This window comes from Pinus tabuliformis, chromosome X, assembly GCF_031772625.1.
Source record: "Pinus tabuliformis cultivar Carrire ecotype Pingquan chromosome X, CPIR1, whole genome shotgun sequence".
NCBI lineage: Eukaryota > Viridiplantae > Streptophyta > Pinopsida > Pinales > Pinaceae > Pinus > Pinus tabuliformis.
Window position 1 is genome coordinate 979,805,145 of NC_142308.1, and position 17,994 is coordinate 979,823,138.

General features: G+C 29.1%; 1 protein-coding gene across 1 annotated transcript; it reads right to left on the reverse strand.

Annotated features, from left to right (window-relative positions):
- Positions 1-8,481: 8,481 nt before the first annotated feature.
- On the reverse strand, positions 8,482-12,481 carry LOC149143001 (protein NRT1/ PTR FAMILY 2.13-like). Its single transcript, XM_089452963.1, is given in 5 exon segments — positions 8,482-9,436; positions 9,534-9,844; positions 9,846-10,091; positions 10,327-10,544; positions 11,970-12,481. Coding segments are annotated over 5 exon segments (1,974 nt in total). The 5' UTR covers positions 12,277-12,481; the 3' UTR covers positions 8,482-8,544.
- Between the last annotated feature and the right edge of the window lie 5,513 nt (positions 12,482-17,994).

Below are 17,994 nucleotides of genomic sequence, written 5' to 3' on the forward strand. Positions count from 1 at the left end.
CCTTCTACAAACAGGTGATTTTTTATATATTTTTTTTTAAATTTTAGTAAACTTATTATAAATTAATGGTCAGTGAAATATATTAGAGATAGTTTTTATTGGTTATTATTGGCAAATTTAGGTTGATTCATCATTGTTATTAAATTACATTACTTAAAAATTTTACTAATCATCAATTTAGGGGCAAGATTTTACATTTTCCTTTTTGAAAATGTTCGAAACATAGATTACAAACATTCATGATGTGGGCAAGATTTTGCTCTTTTTCATCGTGAAAATGAACCATAATAACTGGTTCAAAACATGGATTACAAACATTCATGATGCCCAGAATTTTACTCTTTTTCATCTTGAAAATAAACCATAATAGCTTCTAAACCTAGATTAGAAACATTAATGCCATAAATCCGAAAACCAATTTGTAACCTAAAAAACCCTTAACTAAATATAAAACGATTTTAAAACATATTCCAACACCAATTTAAGACATACTTCAGACCATTATCATAAAGTTACTAAGTGTAAAAGTTCAATTTTTATTAAAAAAAAACCTTTTACATTACCAAAAACAAGAAACCTTTGCCTCACAGCAGTACCGAAGTTCAGATTTTATTGATTGCAAATCCAGAAAAAGTCCAAACGTACCTCAAAATAGTAATTGCAGACAGCGATTCCACGTACTTTTTCAACTTCCAGTGTCGCAGCAGCTTTATGGAAGTGGGATAGCATACGTTACACAATCACACACGATATCTACAAAAATATAAAACTTCAACGTGAATTGTCCTTCCTGCAAGGCTTCCCAAGCCTCGGCTCTGTCTTTATGGCGTACCGATTGGACGATTCGAAAAAAAGAAATCTAACATAGACCAGATGCTTTGGTTTCCGCTTAAACACCGCAGAGTGACAAAATAGTAAATTAACTCCTCTGGGGTCCACTAGGAGGAGGCGGGGACGTATCAATGTCTTATACTTCAGCAATCCAAGGAACGTTGTAGGGGAGTCTGGGAGCAATAACCACTGTTGCAGAGTCTTTGATGTTTTGTAAATTTATGTATATATATAAATGGTTAAAAGTATATTGGTTATTTATTTTAAACACATTTTTTCTGTTTGGTTAAGAGCTTGTTTTCCTCGTATTTAAGGAAATATATGTTAACGGTTCAAGACTCAGAGGTATGAGTGAAAATCTGCCCCCTTACAGGTGTTGTGGTTTTCCTTAAATAAGGATGATGAGTTAGCAACAAGAGATTGTTTTCCTTGAATAACAGTGATGAGTTAGCAACCAGAGACACTGCTAGGTATGACAACAGAGTTATTATAGGTTTTCCCACAACGTAAAATTATCTTAGGCTTTTTTGATATATATTTTGGTTAAAATTTTGGAGAATTTGATAGAAATTTGTTGGAGTTATAAGTTAAATTGTGAATTTTCCCAACCTAGGGGCATCTAAACCATCAAAATCACTAGAGAAATTGACTTTGCTCATGAAGTTTGACCTCCACATCACAAAATGCGTTAATAGTACACCCTTTAAAATTTTATCTAAACAAAATATTTACGAACATATATTTTGATATATAAATTACCTATAACAAAGTAATTTATATTAACTATAATTAAATATTCCTTTATCCAAGCTCCTTGCCCTTTGAAGGATAAGAACTCCGGACCTTAATATCTTATAAAAGTATATAAAGTAGATTATAAAAGTCTTTACTTCAAATATGTGTAATGATCATCAGTTTCCTTTAATTAAATTATAAAACAAAAAACAGGTAAAAAAATTGTCAGACAGTAAAATTTGCAAGGTAATTTCGATTTGAAATTCCTAGCTGCTGGTTGGTCAAACCCATCGAAACGTCCCATCTGAAAATCACTGATCGGTTCATTAATGAGCGACAAAAGTTTGTGTATAAATTGTAAAGATCGGTGAGAAATAGGGGCAAAGTTACTCCAGTGTTAAATATGAATATCTTAGAATGCTTGAAGATAAATATGAATATGTTAGAATACTGGAAGATTTGTCGTATGAATGTTTCATTTTTTTAGGTTATATATATATTTATTTTTTTATTTTGTATGATAAGACTATATTTTAAAAGTTTATTTATGGAATTAGTGTTCAAAAGTTGTGTAAGAAGGTTATATTTTTTTAAATTTATTTATGGAATTATCGTTGAAAGTTGTATAAGAAGACTATATTTTAAAAGTTTATTTATGGAATTATTGTTGAAAGTTAAAAGACTCTACTTTTAAACCTTATTTGTGGAAATATTGTTCAGTGAATGGTTCATGGAATGCATTGTATATCATATAAATAATTTTATTGATAAATTAAGAGGTCAAAAGTTTATAGATGCAAATGAATTATATTTCATAATTACTCTCATTTAAGTTATTAAATAAAACTATTAAAATAAATATTAATATATATTTTTATAAAATAATTAATATTATATAAATTGAAATATAATATATCTAATTGAAATTTTTTAATTAATGGATGTAATTTATATATTGTTTAAGTAACTATTTTAAGTTGACTAATGATTTAATTTTCACTTTTAATGTTAAAAGAAATAAATGGTTGAGATATGTAATATAATAAGGGTTATATAGTGGTTAGTATCAGTCGTTTAGCTTAAATATAGCTTAATTAAATTAAAATAATAAAGACAAATATTTCATCATAAAAATAAAACAACTAATAAAATGTGTCTTATTGTTGAATGTCATTATTAAAAATTAAGAAATATGATTAACTAATATTGTTTATATTAACATATATACACTTCAATATATCTGTTTATTTTTATACATATTTATGTGTTTTATTTTTTTATTAATTTGTATATATTTTTATAATTAAATTTATTACAATATGATTTTAAGATAATAATAAATTATTTTAAATTGCAAATGTGGAGAAAACACTACAATTTATGAGAATGGAAAAATAGCAAGGAAAATAAAAAATAAAAAAATGAAATAAAAAGGAAATAAAACTAAAAACAAAAAATTAGTAACTAACATAAATGGAAGTTACCGAAGAGCCCACAATAAGACCTCAACCAATCCTCTTATAAATAAATAAATAAAAATAATCATAAAAACAACAAAAATTGAATTCCTAATGTTAAAATATGGCTAAGCCATACAATTTTGTTGGTCAAAGATAAACTAATAGACAGTCAAAGCAAAACTGAATGATTAAAAGTTCAATTAAAAGGAAATAAAACTAATAACAAAAAAATAGTAACTAATACAAATAGAAGCTACTAAACAACCCCCATAATAAGACCTCAACTAATCACCTTACAAATAAATAGATTTAGATAATAATAAAAAATAACAAATTTTTTTTCATAATATTAAATTATAGATAAACGACATAAATTTTTGGTCAAAGGTAAATTAATACACAATTAAAGCAAAATTAAATACGTAAAACACAAATTATTTAAATATTAAATTAATTATATTTATGATGATGATGATGATGGTGGTGGTTAACGTCCGCTGAGACCAAACATTGGTCTATCGGACCTAAAGCTTAAGTGGTTTTGGTTGGAATTTAAAGCTAGCTTAGGAAGTCCATGATCGTCTATGTTATTGAATTTGTGCTTGTACAGTAGAAACCTAATCATAGCTAGGCTCTCAATAGGGGAAAAACCTGCTTCTATAATAAGAATAGGATAGGGTGTATTACTTTTATATGTATTTATTAAATTAATTATATTTATTTTTAATTTTATTTTTTATTAATTTAATTAAGTAACGAAATAGAGTTTGAAAAGTAAATTTTCCCTTATTCTGTTTTTTATTATTGATTTAGAAATAGATTATTCAACAACTAAAAGATTTTTATTATTGATTTAGAAATAGATTATTCAACAACTAAAAGATTCTTTAAATATTAGATCGTATATATTTTATTTTATTTTAAATTTTATTTAAATATTAAATTATATATAGGTTTTTTTTTAAGTTTGATTTAGTAATGAGATGGCATGTAAGAAGTAAATCATTAAAGACTTGTTTAACAAATAAGTTTATAAAATTTTAGAATTTATTAATACTTTTCCAATATGTTAAAATTAATAATAAGATATTTTATAATAAATAATTTTATATATTTTTAAAATTTATTAATATTTTTTCAATATATTAAAATTAATAATAAGATATTAAAATAATTAGATTAATTTTAAATTTAAGTAATTAATATTGTTATTAAAATTAGATATATATAAACATGTTTAAAATTTAAAAAATAAAATGTTATTATAAAATCAAATTAAAAATTATTTTAACAAAAAGTCTCTTACTTCCAGCTTTAACAAATATAATTTTCTTTATAATTTAAGATATCGAGAAATTATAAAGAAATAAGTAAAAAAAATTAGAAATAGATGGCAGTGATTTATCTCAACGAAGCAATATCCATGAGATTTATCTCATTAAAATTTAGCGTTCAATGCTCAAGTAAAAAGGAGGTTGGGGAAGAGAAAAACTGAAATGTTAAAAAGGCAGAAAATTGGCATCATAAGAAGAGAAAAGGGAAGGGGAGGAAAATAACCCTCATAATAGAGTGATATAAAAAATATTCGGTACATCTCTAAGGTTTTTAAATCTCATTCCTTTGCAAAAATTTAAAAAAGGATGGGGAGAAAGAAGCAAAATCAAGTATCTCACTCGGAAGCCAATTTTATATTTGGTGATGTTTTAATTAATTATGTTTTTTTTAACATTATTTTATGTCGCCAATTTGTAAAAAAGAAGGGATTCAATTTCTCCCTTGCATCGTATGGTGGGAAAAAAACCTTGCGCATCTGGTTGGAAAGCTCTGAATATCTTAGTTATAAAATTTGTTACAATCTTTTTTATTAATTCAAAATTCTCCAATTATACTTACAAAATAATTTATAAAAAATATATATTTCATTTATTTAATAATATATATAAATAACAGTATATATGTTAATATATTTTAAGTTCACTCTTTTTTTTTTACTCTTTTTTGTTATTAATAAAATGATACAAATGGTATATTGTAAAATATAGTCATATAGATATGTTTATTTTGGAGTAGGGCTCCCATAATTTTAATTTTATTGTCTATAATTATTATTTCAACAATTTGAATTAAATAGTTGGTTTCAATCCATAATAAATATCAAAGCACTTACTTCATAATGCATTTTAAATTGTTAAAATTAAAAAATAATAAAACTAACTAAATTATAACTTTATTTTCAAATATCGTTATTAATAATTATAAAAGAGATTAATATCTAATTTAAACATATAAACATTTGAAAAAACTAGACGCAAGATTCTTATCGATGAATTTACCTCATTTTACCATGAAGATTCTTAATTTATAAATAGAATTTTTTACACTACTATAAGGAAAAACTATGGCTTAGATGCCGCATGCCTAAAAAACCATAACTCATCTATATGACTCTTGTTTATGTGAGAACTTTTTTTAATTAATCAATTCAATTGAAAGAGCATAAATAACAAAATTATTTGGAAATAAATCTCAATCTTTGATTGCTATAATGTAATAAGAATATTCTAGAATATTTCATGGAAGTTAAATCTCTATCACCCTCAAATAAATATTGATAATTAAATTAAAATTCTGGAAGCCCTATTCCAAGATAGACATGTCAATCGCATAATTAGGTACATGGTGGAAATTTAAACTCCACAAAGTATTATAAGATATTCTTAATAGTATACACAAATCAAATATTGATATTTCAATTAAGTCTATTAATTCAAAAAAAAAGTATCATATGAAATGAGGTTAAGAATCTTGTTACATGTTTTTCTAAATGTATATATGTTTAATTTATATATTAATTATTTTTCTAATTAATAATGATAATAATATATTTTATTTTTTGTTGGCTCACCAGAGGTTTGAACTTGGAATTTAATGGAACATAATAATTAATAATGATAATAATAAAAAAAATTGTTGGTTGACCCACAGGTAAGTGTGAACTTGGAATCCCATGGAACATAACATTTCATTATGAAGGTGATCACCAATTGAGCTACCAAGTGAGCAATGAAAATAATAATTCAAATCATTTTTTTTAACAGTAACTTTGAAAGATTGATTGTCATTATTACAATGAATACAACCATTTAATAAATGCCACATGTGGGCCTAACTACAACATGTTTCCAGGGACGTGAACCCAAACAAATAGGAAGCAAATTGTTCATTAAACCATTATAGCTAAGATCCTTTCACAATAATTTAAATTAAAGTTATAATTTAATTAATTTTATGATTTTTTAATTTAAGCAACATGTGATGTATTATGAAGTGTTTTGATTCTTATCATGTATTGATGCCCATGAACATTTACCAACCATTTAGTTTATATATTTTTGTTAAAGACATATTTTATTGAGATTTATAAAATTAAGATTATAAAAAGTTATGTTTATAATTTTATTTTTTATTGTAAATATATTAAAGTATTTATAATTTGCATTGGTAAATGTAATATGTTATTTATTCTAATCAAATGTTCAATTTTAAATTGAATATTTTAAAAATATATATGTTTGGGTGTGTGAAGATATCATTACTTATATAACTTTAAATAATATAAACTAACCCAAAAAATAAAAAAAATTAAATCTTAACATATTTTTTCTATTTATTTATTTTTTGAGTAAATATATAAAAATATTTCAAAATCTTAATTTAATTTTTTACCACTTTTCTCTTCTTCTTTTTAAACAAACTACTATAAAAATTTAGTTGGAATTAATAATAGAAACAATTTTATTTATAATTTATTTTATTCCGTCAATTTGAATTTATCTCAAATAAAAAAATATAATTTAAATATCATTTTATTTTAATAATTATTAATTAATATACTTATAATCATATAAATTTTTTAATAATACCTATAATAAATGTGAAAGGGCAATAATTGGAGTGATATCTATCTAGTTTAATTCCTTTTTTATCTGGTTTTATTCTCTAAGACATGTAAATTTATGTAGAAAAATTTAAATATGTAAAAAATCTTACATCTTTTCCAAAACAATCCTACAAAATACCAATTCATTACCATTAAAAAATAAATTTATAATTAATTAATATTATATCTTTACTTTTTTTAATTCACATTATATTGATGGTAATAGCGAAAAAATCATATTTTTCAATAATTCCATTTTTTTTTCCTATACTCTTATTCTTTATAAAATTTCATCCAATAAAACAATAATACAACATTACTTACTATTTACAGTGTCCCATTAAAGAAAACAATAATATAACATTACTTACAGTTTGTAACAATTTTAAATATAATAAAAATAGTTAAATAATTATTTTAAAATAATAAAAAAATAATTTATCATGAATTTATTTAATATTTATTAATTTAATTAATCAACTAAATATTTAAAAAAATATTATGCAGTTCAAAAACTGTAAATGATTAAAAAATATTTAAACTAAACTTATAAAATATCAGATATGACACATGTAGAATTAAAAAACACAACTTTCAAACTTTTCTCTTGCATTAAAATAAATCAGAGAAGATAATATTCCAAATTCCTTTTTTGACAATTTTACTGCACAACAAAATTAAGCTCAGATTACATGCATTAAAATGACTCGGAAAAGATAACATTCCAAATTCCTTTTTTGACAATTTTACTGTACAACAAAATTAAGCTCAGATTACATGACAGCAGAAGATCTAAGTTTGTCATTTATCGAAGTTTAATTAAAAAAATAATTTAAATTAAACTTATAAAATGTCAAATATTTAAATTTAACTTTAAAATAAATATATCTTAAACCCAAAAATTTCACTATACACACTACATTTTTAAAATAGTGATCGACATTCTACAACCGTAACTTTGCTCTAAAATATAACGTTATGATGTAAATAAAAAGCATATAGCATCACTCTTGCCCTATCAGTTATTACTAGTTGCTTCCCAGGCTACTCGACTGATAGAGACTCTTCAGAAAATATTAACATATCATATGTCATTATCACATAAGCGTGATGGGATTTTTTGCAAAATAATTTTTAATATTAAAATTTTAGAAGTTGGAGTTGGTGACGGATTTGATTAATATTTTAAAATTATAATTTAAAATACAAATTTATCATGTAAATAAAAATTATATAGAATTATTTTAGTCCAATTATTACTAGCTGGTTTTCAGATTTTGTGACAAACAAATAAAAACTATTCAGAAAATATTAATATATCAAATACAATATATCACTATTCAGAAAATATTAATATACCATATCATTAATATTAATATATTATATACAATATGTCATTATCACAGAAGAAATTTTTTGCAAATCTATTCCAAACACCAAAATTCCAGAAATCACAATTAATAATAATACTGACTTACCGCTAACTGCAATTTAGAATTAATACTGACTTACCGCTAACTGCAATTTAGAATTAATACTGACTTACCGCTAACTGCAATTTAGAATGAATATATGGTGCTACGCATGCGGTAATGTCGGATTATCTTGCTCACTGAGGGAGATCTTGGTGGTTTGGCGGTGAACGGTGGCTTTATACCTGTACCAGCGCGCACAGATGACAAAACACATCAAGTTGACAGCGCTATATCCCGCTAGTAGCCAGTAAAAGTTATCGAGCTTGCCCTTGTTCAGATTCTGCGCCAGCCAGTTCTCGTGACCGTGGCCGCCTGTGGTTTTATGCACAATGCTGACGACGAGGCTGCTTAGATAATTTCCCAGACCCAGGGACAAGAAGAAGAGCGCACCCGCAACACTCCTCATGTTTTCGGGGAATTGACTGTACAGAAATTCGATCTCTCCGATTGCACTGAATGCCTCTGCCACACCGGCAAGAGAATACTGAGGAATCAGCCACAGTGCTGACATGTGAATCGCGCCCTTCGGTTTCTCCATGAAATCGTGGCTTAACGCCACGGTCCGCCTCTTAGTTTCCACAGCTGCCGCGAAGGCCATAGATAAGATAGTGAGGGCCAACCCGACACCGACTCTCTGTAAAAGCGTTATGCCTTTTCCTTCCTTCGTCACGCGCCTGGAGAATGGAACGATGAATTTGTCATAAAATGGCAGAAATAATGTGAGCGCGAGCATCGTGAAGATTCCAAATGAGCCAGCGGGGATCTGGAAGTGCTTGCCCAGGTGTCTGTCCATTGTTTCTGCCTGCAGAACAGAGAATGTGTTTAGCTGTGCCATACACACAAAAAGGCTGATGGTGCCTGACCATATGGGCACTATTCTTATCACCGATTTTAGCTCTTCCACTTGCTGAAGACTGCACAGTCTCCATGGATTGGCCACAGATCCATCTTCTTTAAAATCTTCTTGGCTTTTTATAGAAGCCTTGTTCAGAAACCTGAAAAATAGTTACCCAATAATCCCATCAATTAAACTATACATGAATCAGAATTGTTTGCTGCAAATAATTCAGAATTGTGCTGACGTGGACTTACATGAATTGGTCTGTAAGATCCATCCTTGATTTGAGAACTCCCTGCTGTGGAGGATCATAGTACTCCGATGCCTGAGAAGGCAACGAAAGATGGCATTTTCTTCGTGCAGCAACCAGAACTTGTGCAAAGCTAGTGAATGAACTTCCCTCTGGTGTAACACAAATGTAGAGATTTGCCCCCAGAAGGAAGCTCGTGACAGAAAGAAACATCAGACTGGTGGGGATACACAAACCCCAACTCCAGCTTACATCATCTTGAATGTATACTATGATCGTGAGTGCCACCATCATCGCTATGGTGAATGAAAAGTAAATACCAATTGAAGAAGCTCTGTATACTTCTCTTCCCCTTTTCGCTTGTGTAATCGAATTGATCTGCTCCAAAAGCTACCGAACATGGTCTGATACCACCTGCACCTATGGTCATCATTATAAAGGAGGAATAGAGTAAAGCATTTTGACCTCCTGATGCAAGTCTGCACGGGTTCCCTGTATTAGTGTTGCATGGAGGTGGTCTGAACTGTGGAAATATGGCTGTAAGAGAAAGAAGAGCCATTCCCTTCACAATAGAAACCAAGATATTAGAAGCCACTTTGGTAACTCAGCTGACTACGTTTTGCTTTCATAACACCCACAAAGATTTACTTGCACTGTTGCAATAAAACAAACAACTTGAAACACTAATTTATTTCTTTCAAATTGATCAATAGTTGCTAGAATGGATTTCTTGACTGTGCATCTTCAAATACTTATGACTATTGATATGAGCAGAGACAATTGAAAAAGAAACATACAATAAGAGATGCTATGCAGCCAAGAGCAATAGTCCAGTATCTGCCAATATAAGAATTAGAAAGAAACGCCCCTAGCAGCGGGGAAAGGTTTGTCGTTCCCGTCCACAGGTTAAGGATGTATGAAGCGGTCACATTTGGCATGTTGAATTCTTTTGTTAGGTAGACGATCATGTTTGCAAGCAAACCTATAGTTGCCAATTTCTCACAGGCCTCGTTTCCTGCCATTTCAGTACAAATAAATTAAATTCTTCTAGAGACATCTGCCAAGTTAGTAGCAAATATGTATGCTGCCATGCTGGTCTTAATTTGAGGTGAACAAAGCAAATATGGTACTCAAAGTGAAGCATAAACTGGACATGCTGTGTTGCCATCCTGGTTTTACTGTGTCAAAACAATTAGATCAAAATGGGTGACTGGAATTTCTTAAGTTGATTTTAGGGTGATTGGATTTATGGGATTGAATATCATGATTTACACAATACCTCATAACAAGACCATCATTGATTAAACTTTTTAGTAAATTAACTACGAGATATCTTACATCTTAAAAAAAAAACATGGAATGTAGAAGGCAATTACCCATTCAACTTCCTAGTAAGTTGGCCACTGGAAATCTTACATCTTAGAAATCTTACATCTTAGAAACATAGCTACTGCAAATCTTACATCTTAGAAACATGGAATGTACAAAGCAATCACCCATTGAACTTCCTATTAAGCTGGCTACTGGAAATCTTACATCTTGGAAACATGGAATGTACAAGTACAATGGATGATTTCATAAGAAAATTAGAGCAGGAAAGATTGATCGCTCCTGTATTAAAAACTGCTAAAACTAGAAAGAAAAAAAAAAAACAAAAATGAAATCATATTAAAAAAATGTTGCCGATGAATAAAAACCAGTATCAAAAGCCCAAAATGACAAGCAAATTATTCCTGGCAAGCTAGCCATTCCAAACCTAAAGATTTGAAAGAACTATTGAATGAGGCATACCGCCATGGACTTGCACATGCAGAAAAAAGCCAAATTGTGACACCGACCTATTGACACCCTATTGAAATACCGAGAGGACTACGCCATGGCTGCAGCCCATGGCCCCTGAATCAAAGGGAAGTCTGAGGAACCTACACTTACTAGATAATCCAGAGAAAGTTCATTTGAATCTAACGACACAGTGGATATTTGCTTGGAGATTTTCACTATTCATGTTGATAATATTTTCCTTTTCCTATTAAAAAAGAAAGTTCATTTAAATCTAACAACACAGTGGATATTTGCTCGGAGATTTTCACTATTCATGTTGATAATATTTTTTTTCCAAAAAAAGATGTATAGAAGTTAGTCTGCTCAATGTTTGGAATGGACACTCCACTAATTTTTATACATGAACACTTCACCCATCATCAGAAACTAAATTTTATACATAATTCTTTTCATAAACACTTTACCCATTATCAAAAACTAAATCCTATACATAATTTTCTTTGGAAAAAGAAAAATATTATCAACACAGTGGATCTCAAATATCAATAATAAATTTTATATTAATAATAAGTTTTATGTGGGAGCAGGCATTGCTCTAGCCATATTCAAGCAACCCCTTGTGATAACAATAATGACACCAATATGGGTAGTAGTTCACCTATGATAAAAGGCATGGTTTTCCATCCTCCTTTGCTGCTGTGATCAATGGACCCCTCCTCATCTTTCTCCCCTTCGTTGGACTTTTGGTCCTTTGTTGGGATGTCATCATGAGCAACACAGAAGCTCTTGAGTTTGCAGGGGAAAGAGGTCAAGATTGACAGCATGGGGACTCCGATCTTGCACCGCCCTGTGAAATCTTCTTCATCCTCAACATTATTGTTACCTTCATGCATATCAGGACTCTGATTCTGTACTTTGGGCACCACTGCTACCAAACCCATCTCCAACTGGTTCTGTGAAGCCATGTCTAACTGGTAAGTGGGGAGGGATGCTAGGCTGCAAGAGTGTATAAATTAAGAAGATGAAGGTGTCAGGGGAAGCAGGCAATTGGAAATTGGCAATTGCCTTGTGGGGTCTGTGTGTACTAGTGCCAAGGAAGGCAGGTCAGGCCAACATGACAAGGGATTGAGCCTGAGAATGAAAGGCTCTTTATGGCCTTCCACACAACCACCGCATGCAATTCAGCGTTGGAGTATCAGGTGGACGCTTTCCATATTTGGCTTCTTCACAAGACGTTAACGGAGTTTCTAGTACAATTGCAAAATCAATGTCTTACATCACGATTGTGCTGGGCGTGAACACCCTTTCCTCGTCAAATATTTCCTGAGAATCTTCTCAACTCGTCGTTTGTACACGTGTCCGAATCAAATCACTTCACCGTACATGTCATCATGACGCGGTAAGTATGGTTTACCCCCTTGTGAAAGTGTTTGCCTTATCATTTTTGATGCAGGAATAATAATGATGAATGGAAAGAAATGTCATCACACAAACACACAAAGCAGAGTAGCCCACCAAAGTAATATGCTATGAAATGGAAAAATGACATCTCACAAGCACACAAATCAGAGTAGCCCATCAAAGTAACAGTTCATGAAATGACTACTTAGGAGAATAATGTTCCCTATCATTCTAAATACATGGCAAATTAATTAATAGTTATGATTGAGTTTGTAGTTTGGATGTAGTTTGGGCGCTGAGGAGAAATGTTGTTATTTTTTTTTTAATGACTTTATGTTTTACTTGTGACATGTTTTAATTCATAATAAGTATTTTGAAAACCAAAATCTAAATTTATATATGGTTTAGATGGAATTATAAAAATATTTCCTTAAAAAAAGAATGGTAATTGATTTTACAATTAATATAGATTCATTTATATGTTTTAATTCATAATAATTATTTTGAAAACTAAAGCTCAAAATTTGTATATTCTTTAGATAGAATTATAAAAATATTTCTTAAAAAAAAAATGGTAATTGATTTTAAAATTAATATAAATTTATTTTAATTTCAAATTATTGTAAACACAAAGAATCAAATTTCTAGATCAAAACTTATTTTAAATAAACAAAATTACACACTAAAACATTTACTTTTTCTTGACTCATGACAAATCTCTAATTAAAATAAATCTATACAAATATTTAATATATATATTTATCTATATATTAAATCACTTTTTAAAGGAATAAAAAATTCTCATTTCTTTTATCTCAAATGGTTTTGATCTCTATCTTATTTTCTATCTCTTTTATCTCAAATAGTTTTGATCCCTACCTCATTTTCTATCCATGTCTTATTAAATCTATAGAGAAGGGAAATAACATGTATCCAAATAAATGTTTTATTGCTTATTTTAAATTTTTTTTTTATATAAAAACAATATTTATAATTTTTTTAAATCATTTTAAATAAACTTTATACATAATAGTAATAATTGTAAATAAAAAAATTCTAATTTTCTTGACATATAACATTTAAAAAATATATTATTTAATACATGTTATAACTAAAATATTTTGAAATCAATTTTATTAATATATATTAATATCACTCTTTCTTAAATATATAATTGATATTAATATGTCTTGATTAAGGTGAATATTTAAATATTTAATTTATAATTGATATTAAATAATATTTTTTTTTATTACTAATACATTACATATAAATTGAAGCAAATATTAAATATTTTATTTGTGGTATATATTTAAAGTATTTTTTACTATTCTTACATTTTTAAAATGTTATGTTATGTGTCAATTTTATATTAAGAACATTTCCTATGTAAAAAGCATTTTTTATGTAAAACGCTTTTATTTGTGAAAGGATATTTTTTGGGGTTTAATTAATTATTTATCTATTTAAAAATTTCATCCAAAAATATTTTATTAATGTAAATATTCTATATATAAAGAGAGACCAATTTACTTAAAGCAATTTTTTTTTTTTTACTTTGAATCACTGGTTTTCTCTTTTTCTTTTTTATAGTTGATAATAAAATGTAAAGTGGATATTGAAATTTTTATTTATGGTATATATTAAAAAAAAATTATTATTAAAATATATAATTTAATTTTTACAGGTTAATTCCATGTTTTTTTCCTTAAGTTGGTTTTTAATTGAAATATCAAATATTTATATGAGAGTCTACTAAACTAGACTAGACTAAAAACATTAAAATATAGAGCCAAAAACTATTAAAATTAGTTTCAATTCACTATCTAACATTACAACATGCATGCAAAATGCCATTGTTGCCCCACCATGGGAAAACAAGCAACAAGAATTGAAATGGGAAGTGTTTTGAGATTGAAGAGATTGAGGCAACAACTAGAAAAAATTGAACATTAACTCTAGAAAGAACTTATCAAGAACCCACATGGGCAAGCATGAAGAGCAAAAACTTAAACAATAAAATATAGGAACTTGAGCATGAGGAGGACAATGAAGTATCAAGTTTGATGGGTTGTTCCTCAACCTTTCATGGTAGTGGAATTGGGGAGCTAGGTGGCAATCCCATCTTGAGCCTAGAAAACTTTCCTTCCACATCTAGCATATTATCTCTGAGCTCATTTAATTTGTGAATGAGGTTGACTTGAGTTTGTCTCCTATTGACCAAAATGTTTTCCATCAATAACTTTACATCTTAGTACAAATCTACTATATGAAGATAGTGATTTCGCTAGCCTCAAAAGTTGTTTGTATCAAGAACCCAAGAGATCATGCCGACCATTACTTCCAAATCTAGAGTAGCCTATTCTTCTTGTCAAATTTCCACTTCCACAAGATGGAATTCCTCCTGAATTTCTAAAGGTTTATGGTCATGGTAGTTGTGGGCTAAATATTCAACTCACATTTTTGCTGGAGATCCCACTAAAGCATGAGTGCCACTTCCATGTCAGCAACAGGCTTGCTATCAATTCATGGTTATTGGAGGAAGTAAGACATCACAAAGATCTAGATAGAGCTAGGAGGGAAGGTGTAAAAGGAAGTTGTGAAAGAAAGAGGCCATTATAAGTTTCAGGGTAAGTTGCACAAAGGTAAGAGGGAAAGCCAATGAAGCAAGCAAAAGGAACAAACCTAAGCAAACTGAGAGGACTCCAAATCCATGGTGGGAAAGGGAAACAATAGGAGGAGGCATCCAAGGAGCAACCAAAGCTTTAACTAGTGGCCCAAGACAAATATCATGGTGGCATGAACCTAATTCACACATACATATAGAGAAAAACCATGTTAAGGGGCCACTGCCACCATCCTTGAGAGGCAAAGTCCCATAAGTTCTCCATGAGGTGGTGGCATGCACAAGGAGAATGCGGCCAGGGGGCTTGGCAAGCCCATCGGTCTCATTTAATGTTTTCCATAGAACCCCCATAGGGCTATGTTAATTCCATGTTAAAAATTGAAGGAATTATACATCTACCTTATACTTGGATGTAAAAATCATATATTTATAAAATAATAAAATATTAATTTGAAATGTTAGTTATTAATATTTTTCTTAAATTATGGAAGAAAATATACATCTCCCTCATACTAAGTTATAAGAATCACTTCTCTAAATTGATATAAAAGTATCTTACTCAAGGTGGACATTGAAATATTTTTCTTAAATGCTATGAGTCAAATAAATGTTTAACATGGAAGGAATTACATGAATCCCCCATATTAAACTATATAAAACACTTCTTAGTATAGTCAAGGTTTTTTTTTATAGAAAGATACCTTAGAAGAAAAATACAAATAAAGTTTATATTTTAAATTTCCCAATTTCAATTTCTGCAAGTTTCTTTATTCTCCTCTCTAAAAAGCATGGATAATTAAATTTATATGAATTGAACCAGTATACATCCATCTTAACCACAAATCTATTAAGATCCTAGAGGGATCAAATCTCTAGATGTCCAAATCTCCTTTAGATGTAAAACTTGAAAATAAAAGAGATTTGATCTCTCTGAAAACTTGATACATTTGTGGTTAAGTTGGATATATATATATATATATAGATATATATATATCTATACATACATACATATATATCTATATATATATATATATATATATATATATATATATATATATATATATATATATATATATATATATATATATATATATATATATATATATATATATATATATTAAATTGATTTTTTAAAACAATAAATGGATTCAATGCCTTAAAAATTCCCTTGGGAACTTGGATTATGTAAACTACATAGTTCAAACTTGCAATTCCAACAATTCTTTGCTAAATAAAATGACAAAATGAAAAACAGTGAGGTAGCTTGAAATGTTTTAACCATAAGAATTTATTTTTTCACTTGTTTTACATAATATATACATAGCTTTTTTTAATCATATATAATATATAAATAATCAACATTGAAATATTATACTTAATATGGACATTGAAATATTTTATTTATACACCACAATTGTCCATATTAAAAAAATTCTTTTTTGATCTGAATTGGATCATTATATTGTTTGTCAGTGATCTCGATGCATTTTGAGTGCAAAAAGCGGAGGAATCAACTCACGTGACCATTTTTACTGGCGGGACCCAGTTTGGCAAAATGGGGTCTGCAACCTTCTAGGAGCATTTCGAGGCATCAAATGACATTTTTTGGAGGTAAAACTTTGCCGTATAAGTGCAACACCTTTTCATGCTATTCTACACATAGAAATATTTCCAATGTTGCAAGGATCACATAGTCCGTATGCAAAAGTTATGCCACTCAGAAGTTGACCTTCATGTTTTCACACCTATAGTTCAGGAGGGTGTCGCATTAGCCCCTATTATTCATGGAAAAGGGGCTAGCCACGTGTTTGTGATGTAAAATACTCTAGAAGAGTCTATTTTGTAACTCTAGTTAAGAGTTGATGTAGTAAAACTTAACAACTAGTAGGTTATCGAGTTGTGTTATAACCGGGCCACTAGGAGGAAGAGGCATTCCATTCTTTCAAGAGAATTTTGTTCCATAGTTGAGCAGAGATAACCAAGAGAGATAGGAGGTAGAGAAAATAGAGAGAATTTGTGTACTGTTGCAGCCCACGGGCCATAGACATTACTTCTTTGTATCTGCAGCGATATTTCCATACAAAGAAAGAGAGCGAAGCGACCTCACCTTCTAGCTGGGTTTTCTCCTGAAAGGGTTTCCTAGAGAAAATATCTTGTGTATTATGTGTGTGAGTTTATTTTTTCGTTCTCTACTTTTCTGCTTGATTTACTTTTACATGCATACACTAATTACAGTTAATTTTATAGATCTAGAAATTAAATAATACTGTAATAGTGTAGAATCTTAGATTTTTAATATAATATTATCAGATATGTTGTGATGAACTATCCAGTGGAATATCCATGACAATTTACGGATAATTTGGTATCAGAGAAGGTTTCTTTGGGTATTTTGTGGAGATTACAGGGATCTAGATCGACGAGGCTGAAAATCGTAAAACCCTAATCATGGGCTATGAATTTGTAAATGAAACTCGTGATCCTGTAGAGGTGAGGTTTTTACAGCTCGAAGAACAAGTCAAAGATATAAACCGCAATGTCAACCTCCTCATGGCAGTCCTAAGAAATAATCTGGGGATATTTGGAGAAGAAGGTGGTTTGAGTGCAGAGGACAAATCAGAAGGGGGATTGGGAGATCAGGAATATGTAGATAACA